The sequence below is a fragment of the Sardina pilchardus genome, chromosome 7, assembly GCF_963854185.1.
Source record: "Sardina pilchardus chromosome 7, fSarPil1.1, whole genome shotgun sequence".
In the NCBI taxonomy this organism is placed as follows: Eukaryota; Metazoa; Chordata; class Actinopteri; order Clupeiformes; family Clupeidae; genus Sardina; species Sardina pilchardus.
This window is the reverse complement of record NC_085000.1, coordinates 12,359,668-12,369,667: the sequence shown is the minus strand read 5'-3', so window position 1 is coordinate 12,369,667 and position 10,000 is coordinate 12,359,668. Positions and strand designations below refer to the sequence as shown.

General features: G+C 46.8%; 1 protein-coding gene across 1 annotated transcript in view; it reads left to right on the top strand.

The window, feature by feature from the left end:
- The window catches only part of LOC134087339 (forkhead box protein J3-like), a 41,680-nt gene that overhangs the window by 13,315 nt on the left and 18,365 nt on the right, over nt 1–10,000 (top strand). The window contains exons 2-3 of the mRNA XM_062540776.1: nt 1,100–1,194; nt 1,938–2,401. Of these exons, the coding sequence (XP_062396760.1) occupies nt 2,078–2,401 (324 nt within the window). The 5' untranslated portion in view covers nt 1,100–1,194; nt 1,938–2,077. The remainder of the gene's footprint in view (nt 1–1,099; nt 1,195–1,937; nt 2,402–10,000) is intronic.

Below are 10,000 nucleotides of genomic sequence, written 5' to 3'. Positions count from 1 at the left end.
ACCGTAGATAACTAGATAGAGTTTCTCAACAGCAAGCATGCAGAAGCAGGTATTACTGTAGCAAAGTGTATTCATCTGTGAAGGAAACATGGTAAAACAGCATTGAGACTTTGTACACTGAATTAATAAATATTGAACTATTTCCTTTTAAAAAGTTCAGGATTCCTACCAGCTTCTGATGAAAATGACCAAAGAATGCTTCATTTTGTCCTTCATTTCTCCGTGTCCATGTGCTGTGGAAATCTCTGATCTGGGCACAACATTAATTAGGCATGCAGTACAACATACTCTAGACAATATTCTAGACCTCTCTCTCTCTCATTCTCTATCTCGCTCTCTCTTCCTCTCTCTCTCTCTTCCCTCTTTCTCTCTATCTCTCGCTCTTTCTCTCTCTTTCTTTCTCTCTCTCTCTCTCTCTCTCTCTCTCTCTCTCTCTCTCTCTCTCTCTCTCTTTCTTTCTCTCTCTCTGCCTTGTGCTCTGTTTCCCTCTTTCTCCCCCATTTGGCAGGCCGGTGTGAAAACAGACGAGAACTTCATGTTCATGTTCACCATGTCCACATACACACACCATGTCCACATACACACACCATATTAACAATGTCCACCTACACACACCATGCCCACCTAAACACGCGCTACACACACCATACTTTAAAACCATACACCTCATTAGCCTGATTACCATCGACTTTCAAAGGCTCTGCGAGACTTTAGTCTGACCAACAGCCTGTGCTAACACGGTTTCTTGCCAGCGCTGGTTGACCCGCCTCCTTTAAGTGCCTCGATTTGCTACTGGTAGATGTCAGAAAGCGGATTGCCGAGTTTAAACCAATAACAACACTCTTTCCTCTGCCTTGAACACGCCTCTACCCAGAGCCGTTGGAGCTGCTCAAAGTTGATTGGTTCTCGACCAAAGGGGGCAGTTCCGCAGATTTCGGGAACTCAGAAATCCTTCTCAATGAGCAGTTGACCAGACCAGCAGCAAAAGCCTGAAGGCGTTGCGTCACTGGGAGGGCGTGCCAGGTTAACACCTCATAGGTGTTCCACAGATTTCTCACACACTCACTGAATGCTTTTATGTGTGTGTGTGTTTGTGTAGACTCACTGAGAATCTGAACATGTGTATCAGAAGACCCCTGGGATTCCTCTCAGAACACACTCCTGCTGTGGAGAATATGCCAATCTACAGAGACGGTGAGAACACACACACACACACACTGCACAGACACACACACACACACACACACACACTCTCTCTCACACACACACACTCACAAGATAATCATTAATTAGATGTTCACTAATTAGACAGCCTTTAATGAGACATTCTTTAACGAGACATTAATTAAGGAGACATTCTTAACGAGTGGGTTACCATTTACACACACACACACACACACACACACACACACTGGTTACCAGTTGTAATTCCAGTGCCAGTGCTTCATTATGAGAGGAGACTCTGGCGCTCTGCCACGGTCTAATTAGCTTCTCTGTGGTCTCACCGACACAACCTGCCAACTGTATAGCAGTTACTGTGTGTGCATGATGTTCAACTGTATAGCAGTTACTGTGTGTGCATGGTGTTCTACTGCATATCAGTTATTGTGTGTGCATGGTGTTCAACTGTATAGCAGTTACTGTGTGCATGGTGTTCAACTGTATAGCAGTTACTTTGTGTGCATGGTGTTGAATTGTTGAAAAACTATTTCTAAAGTCTATTTTTGGGTAAAATGATTAGAAACAAAGTGGTAATAGAACAAATATCACACACACACACACACACACTGATCAGGGCCATATCAGGGCCACATCAGGGCCAGATTAGTCCAGATTACAGCCAGATGATGGGCACCATATGTAATGTTGCTGTATGTATTATTCCAGTTGATGGGCGTCATATCTAGTTCCTCTCGTCTCTCTTCCTCCTTCTCCAGACTGCCTTTGGGGTTGCCGTGCAACAGAGACGCAGTAATTCCACCCAGACCACACCCCCCAACCCCCAACCCGCACCTCACCTCACCCCCCGACTCCTGACTCCTCCCCCCCCCCGACTCCTGATTGACGCGCGGTCGCCATGGCGTCGGAGCTGGAGAGCAGCCTGACCTCCATGGATTGGCTGCCGCAGCTGAGCATGCGGGCGGCGCTGCAGAAGTCCGGCGGGCCTGTAGGGGGCGCTGGCAGGAAGTCGGGTGGTCTTGCTGACCCGGTAACGGCGGCGGCGGCGTTGGAACAGGACGAGCTGACGCAGCATCGCGACGGGAAGCCGCCGTACAGCTACGCCTCGCTCATCACCTTCGCCATCAACTCGTCGCCACGCCGACGCATGACCCTCAGCGAGATCTACCAGTGGATCTGCGACAACTTCCCCTACTACAGGGAGGCAGGCAGCGGCTGGAAGGTACGAGAGTGTGTGTGTGTGTGTGTGTGTGTGTGTGTGTGTGTGTGTGTGTGTGTGTGTGTTTTGGTGTTTGTGTGTGTGTGTTTGTGTTGGTGTGTGTGTGTTTGTGTGTGTGTGTGTGTGTATGTGTGTTTGTTTTGGTGTTTGTGTGTGTGTGTGTGTAAATGACCCTCAGTGACCTTAAAGAGGCCAGCAACGGTGTGTAAGTATGTGTGTGTGATTGAGTGTTGTGTCTGTCTGTGTGTGTGTGTGTGTGTGTGTGTGTGTGTGTGTGTGTGTGTGAACCGCATGTGTTCAATCTCTTTTGGCTGAGATTTGAATGGACCTGCTTCCTACATCAAAGCTCTCATCTCCAGTTATCAAAACAACTGATCAAAACATCTGACACAAACACACACATACACACGCACACACACACACACACACACACACAACTGGATACACTCATTCCCAACTAACACACACATAACTGGATAGACTCATTCTCAACTAGCGGACACACAGACACACAGCTTCTAAAATACTCTCATATGCTAACAGACACACTAGACTAGAGTGTTTATGGGACTAGACATATAATCCCATACACACTAAATTGTAGATACTCGACACGTATTTGCATTAAGTTACATTACATTACATTACATGCAACATTAAACACGCACACACTCGCAGTGAAAAAACACTTTCTTCAATCTCAAATGAAAGCAAAGGCACACAATGTTGTGCATATTACATTACAGTAAAGGAACAAGGAACAAACAGAATACAAATTAGAGCCACAGCACAGCGGACACAACAGGTCAAACAGCTCCCAACGCCATCGCATCAGCGTTAGCATCACAGCAGATCCATGGTTACGTGGTTGCCTAGGCATCAGAGCAGATCCATGGTACCTATGTTACCCAGGAGACAATCTGTAAAATGTTTTTGTGCTAAGATCAATACTTTTCGAGTAACAGCCAGTTTTACGAGGGGAGGGGGGTGTCACATTTGTTCTGCAACTTTTGCCAATGCATCTTTAACACTGAGGTGTTCCATTTCTGGGCCATTTCTAAACAAACTGACCAATTAAGGAGTACAACTGTGTACCTACTGTAGATGGTATTTGCCAGTTAGGTGCTGTGTCCACCAAACGCGTTTTTTGCGCCGACGGCGACAATTTTCAATGTTAAATCTATGTAGCTCAGCGCTCACAGCGCTGAGCGCCCTCGGCGGAAAAAAACGCCGGCGCCAACCGTTTTTTGTCGCAGCGCTCAGAGCGCTCAAAGTTGAAATCTGTTCAACTTTTAGAACAGCGCCGGGCTCGTCAATGGCACTTCTCGTTATAAACAGTCACTGGTTTTGGTAACTTAGCAACAATAAACAGTTATCGAAGCGCCGAGAGGAGGAGGTTGTGGGCGCTCTGGCTGTAAAAAACGCATTTGGTGGACACAGCACCAAATATCCATGGTAACGTGGTTGCCTAGGCTTCAGAGCAGATCCATGGTAACGTGGTTGCCTAGGCTTCAGAGCAGATCCATGGTAACGTGGTTGCCTAGGGTTCAGAGCAGATCCATTGGTAACGTGGTTGCCTAGGCTTCAGAGCAGATCCATGGTAACTTGCGTTACCGAGGCAAAGTGCTTATTGAGCAGCATACAGCTCCTCTGTGTGTTTTGCTGAGATAATTTATGTCCATATTGTGAAGTCCGTGTGTAAACTCCACATTGTGGGAAAATAAAGGAATCTACTTTTGCACGATGCCCAGATATCAAACCTAATTGCTCTCACTAATTTTAATCACGGCAGCGTAGCACAATCTGTGACAATGCAGCGTTGCGACCTTCAAAGTATCACAACGGAGCACAACCTGGGAAAATCAGACCTGGCAACATCATGTGTTGAACGATGGTGACGACATGGCCTTGAGGCAGTTGCAATACTCTGTGGGAGCATGTTAACAGTGTTTCATGGCAGTTTAAGGTGTCTGTCATGTGTGTGTGTGTGTGTGTGTAGCACATTCTGCAGCACCCAGTGTCCTTGCTCTGTTCTCTGAAGTGATGCAATTAGATTCTGTAACAACTTGCATTGCTTATCAGTTAAATATAGAATTATTCTTCATGCGTTATGGCTTTATTTAACTATTTATTTGTTTATTTGTTTATTTGTTTATTGTTGTTTATTGTGGGGGATAGGTCCTCCCAGTCCCCCCTGCTTCCTACGCCCCTGCAAACACACACATAGCCATGAAAACACAGACACACACAGTGTTTCGTCAGTTGGACCAGGGCTGGGGCTGGTGTGTGTGTGTGTGTGTGTGTGTGTGTGTGTGTGTGTGTGTGTGTGTGTGTGTGTGTGTGTGTGTGTGTGTGTGTGTGTGTGTGTGTGTGTGTGTGTGTGTGTGTGTGTGTGTGTGTGTGTGTGTGTGTGTGTGTGTGTGTGTGTGTGTGTGTGCGTGTTTGATCAGCAGTGAAAGTGTCTCTAGCAGGCTGCTCCTGCTTCCTGACACACTCTAATACTTTAATGGGAAACCCTAGGGTGCATCTGTCTCCCAGCGCAAAGCTTTGAAGCTTTCTGTGTGTGTGCGTGTGTGTGTGTCTGTCTGCGTGTGTGTGTATGTATTTGCATGCTTGTGTATTTGTTTGTGCGTGCCTGTGTGTGTGTGTGTGTGTGTGCATATATGTGCGTATGTATTTGTGTGTGTGTGTGTGCATACGTGTGTGTGTGTGTGTGTGTGTGTGTGTGTGTGTGTGTGTGTGTGTGTGTATAGACTGCAGCCCCCTCATCCCAGCAGGGTTGGAGCAACAGCATGAATCGTCAACCTGCTCACGCCCACGTCTGCCGGCTATGGTAATGTGGATAGGGCAGGCCAGGCTACCACACACACACACACACACACACACACACACACACACACACACACACACACACACACACAAGCACACAAGCACGCACACAAACTCTCACACACACACACACACACACACACACACACACACACACACACACACACACACACACACACACAAGCACACAAGCACACAAGCACGCACACAAACTCACACACACACACACACACACACACACACACACACACACACACACACACTTGTGTATGTACACACAGAAGCACATTCTCAAACAAACACTTGTACCCACATACTGTATGCATACATACATACATTCAATGAAAGACCACCAGCAGTATTCTCACACAAAGTGAACACCTGCAACAGGTAACACACACACACACACACACATACATACATACATACATACAAACATACAGATGCACACACACATGCTCAAACAAACCAACAGAAACATATTCAACACACAGAAATATATTCAAAACATTCACGCACCACACACACGCACACACACACACACTCACGGGGATAGAGTTGAGAGCACTTAAAAGAAAATTACACACACATGAAACCCACGCACACATAAGAGCACCACCCTCCTCACACACACACACACACACACACACACACACACACACACACACACACACACACCTCACACACACCGCCCTCTTGACTGACAGCCACACACATGACCTGCACTGGCACATTCCTGGGGAGAGTGCTGTGTGTGTGTGTGTGTGTGTGTGTGTGTGTGTGTGTGTGTGTGTGTGTGTGTGTGTGTGTGTGTGTGTGTGTGTGTGTGTGTGTGTGTGTGTGTGTGTGTGTGTGTGTGTGTGTGTGTGTGTGTGTGTGTGTGTGTGTGTGTGTGTGTGTGTGTGTGTGTGTGCGTGTGTGTGTGCGTCACTGGCATGCTTGAGACCATAAAATCTGAAGTATTCAAGAGGTGACTGAGTGCGTGTGGATACAGGAGAGTAGATGTGTGTTTGTTTTATTGGCAATGGAAGGTTTCCTCTGTGTTAGGTCAGCCAGACATAGCAATCAGTGTTAGTTAGAGAGAGATTAGTGTTAGACATGTTAGAGAATACGATCGGTGATATACAAGTTAGAGATAGCAGTTGGTTCCAGGCAAGTTAGAGATAGCCATCAGTGTTAGAACAAGTTAGAGATAGCCATCAGTGTTAGAACAAGTTAGAGATAGCCATCAGTGTTAGATTGCAAGTGCAGGTGTAGGTTGTTGACTGTTTTACAACGTCTGTGAATGAGGCTTAGCATGCTATAATCAAAGACCGGAACTATCTGTCGTAAAACGTGCCTTTTGACTGTTATAATCAAAGTCACAGCTCTAGTGGAGACCATCAGGGTTCCGTGTGTCTCCTGTGAGACCATCATGGTTCTGCATGTGTTCTATGACAGGACCATCAGGGTTCTGTGTGTCTCTTGTGAGACCATCGTGGTTCTCTGCGTCTCCTCCTCCTCCTGTCTTTGATGGAGGCGGCTATCATGATTGCTCCCGTCAGGCAGGGGCACCTCCACATCGTTTTCCTCTGAAGAGTTACTCCATATGGTTCTTCTCCTCTTAACACCTCCATATTGTTCTCCTCTTAACACCTCCATATGGTTCTCCTCCTCTTAACACCTCCACATGGTTCTCCTCCTAACACCTCCATATTGTTCTCCTTCTCTTAACACCTCCATATGGTTCTCCTCCTCTTAACACCTCCATATGGTTCTCCTCTTAACACCTCCATATTGTTCTCCTCCTCTTAACACCTCCATATGGTTCTCCTCCTAACACCTCCATATGGTTCTCCTCCTCCTAACACCTCCATATGGTTCTCCTCCTCCTAACACCTCCATATTGTTCTCCTCCTCCTAACACCTCAATATGGTTCTCCTTCTCCTAACACCTCCATATGGTTCTCCTCCTCCGAACACCTCCATGTGGTACTCCTCCTCTTAACACCTCCATATGGTTCTCCTCCTCCGAACACCTCCATGTGGTTCTCCTCCTCTTAACACCTCCATATGGTTCTCCTCCTCTTAACACCTCCATATTGTTCTCCTCCTCCTAACACCTCCATATGGTTCTCCTCTGAGTGGCACCTCCATATGGTCCTCCTCTTAGCACCTCCATATGGTTCTCCTCCTCTTAACACCTCCACATGGTTCTCATCCTCCTAACACCTCCATATGGTTCTCCTCTTAACACCTCCACATGGTTCTCCTCTTAACACCTCCATGTGGTTCTCCTCCTCTTAACACCTCCATATGGTTCTCCTCCTCCTAACACCTCCATATGGTTCTCCTCCTCTTAACACCTCCATATTGTTCTCCTCCTCTTAACACCTCCATATGGTTCTCCTCCTCCTAACACCTCCATATGGTTCTCCTCCTCTTAACACCTCCATATTGTTCTCCTCTTAACACCTCCATATGGTTCTCCTCCTCTTAACAGCTCCATATGGTTCTCCTCTTAACACCTCCATATGGTTCTCCTCTTAACACCTCCACATGGTTCTCCTCTTAACACCTCCATATGGTTCTCCTCCTCTTAACACCTCCATATTAATTTTTTTAATTTTTAATTTTTCCTGTTTACATTGTTTACATTGTACTGTATGTTGTGTGTGGTGTCTTAAGCTGCTGGGACCTTGAATTTCCCCTTGGGGATCAATAAAGTATCTATCTATCTATCTATCTATCTATTGTTCTCCTCCTCCTAACACCTCCATATGGTTCTCCTCCTCTTAACACCTCCATATGGTTCTCCTCTTAACACCTCCATATTGTTCTCCTCCTCCTAACACGTCCATATGGTTCTCCTCCTATTAACACATCCATATGGTTCTCCTCTGAGTGGCACCTCCATATGGTTCTCCTCCTCTTAACACCTCCATATGGTTCTCCTCCTCCTAACACCTCCATATTGTTCCCCTCTGAGTGGCACCTCCATATGGTTCTCCTCTTAACACCTCCATATTGTTCTCCTCCTCTTAACACCTCCATATTGTTCTCCTCCTCCTAACACCTCCATATGGTTCTCCTCTTAACACCTCCATATGGTTCTCCTCCTCCTAACACCTCCATATGGTTCTCCTCCTAACACCTCCATATGGTTCTCCTCCTCTTAACACCTCCATATTGTTCTCCTCTGAGTGGCACCTCCATATGGTTCTCCTCCTCCTAACACCTCCATATTGTTCTCTGAGTGGCACCTCCATATGGTTCTCCTCCTCCTAACACCTCCATATTGTTCTCTGAGTGGCACCTCCTCCACACTGTGTCTCTCTGCGGAGGCCGTCAGTCTGGCTGCCATGTGCTGAAACACACGCTGACCAAAGGCCCGTCCTGTCAGACACTGACTGCATCTCAGACACACACACACACACACACACACACACACACACACACACACACACACACACACACACACACACACACACACTCGCACAGTGACTGAAGCTCCTGATCAAAGTGGCGTCCTATCAGACACATGTCCTGCTGTGGTCCAGTGCCTGGTTGTCTCTGTCTGCCTGAAGTAAAAAAAAAAAACACACACAGCGCTCCAACGCACACACACACACACACACACACTTCTACTCTGACATTCACAATGCTCCAACACACACACATACACACACAAATACACACACACACACACACACACACACACACACACACACACACACACTTCCTCATCAACACCACAATGCTTGGCGCACACACGCGCACACACACACACACACACACACAGACATACACACTTCCACTCCAACGCTCACAATGCTTGGCGCACACACACACACACACACAGACATACACACTTCCTCTCCAAGACTCACAATGCTCTATCCGCCGCGCACACAAACACACACACACACACACACACACACACACACACACACACACACACACACACACACACAGGCACTTCCACTCTGACACTCGCAGTGCTCCAGCACTCCCCTGGCGCTGTTCAATGGGACCCTTAACACTTCCTCTCTTACTAACTTACTCCTGACCTGACACACACACACACACACACACACACACTTCCACTCCAACACTCACAGTGCTGCAGCATGCACGCATGCACACACACAAACACACACACACAAACACACACACACACACACACACACACACACACACACACACACACACACACACACACACACTTCCTTTCTCACTGACAGAGTAGCACGACTCTTGTGGCAGCCTGATTCCTAAGTATGGCACCATCAGCCTGTTGGGGCAGAAGATTATCTGAAATGCTGAAATAATGATAGCATCGACCGTGAGCAATACTACACGCAAGTACACAAATAATGATAGCATCGACCGTGAGCAATACTACACGCAAGTACACAAATAATGATAGCATCGACCGTGAGCAATACTACGCGCAAGTACACAAATAATGATAGCATCGACCGTGAGCAATACTACGCGCAAGTACACAAATAATGATAGCATCGACCGTGAGCAATACTACGCGCAAGTACACAAATAACAATATCATTGACTGTGAGTGATATTACGGGCAAGTACTGAAATAGCAATAGCATCGACTGTAGATGAATAGTTGTAGCTTTGATGATGAGAGGCAGTAGATCAAGATAGCGGGGTTTGTGCAATGGTGTTTTGGGCTCAACAGCAACAGGACGTTTTTATGAAGACGTGTATTTCCGCTGTACTGTAAGTCACTTTGGATAAGCACGTCTTTTATACAGTATGACTAAATGT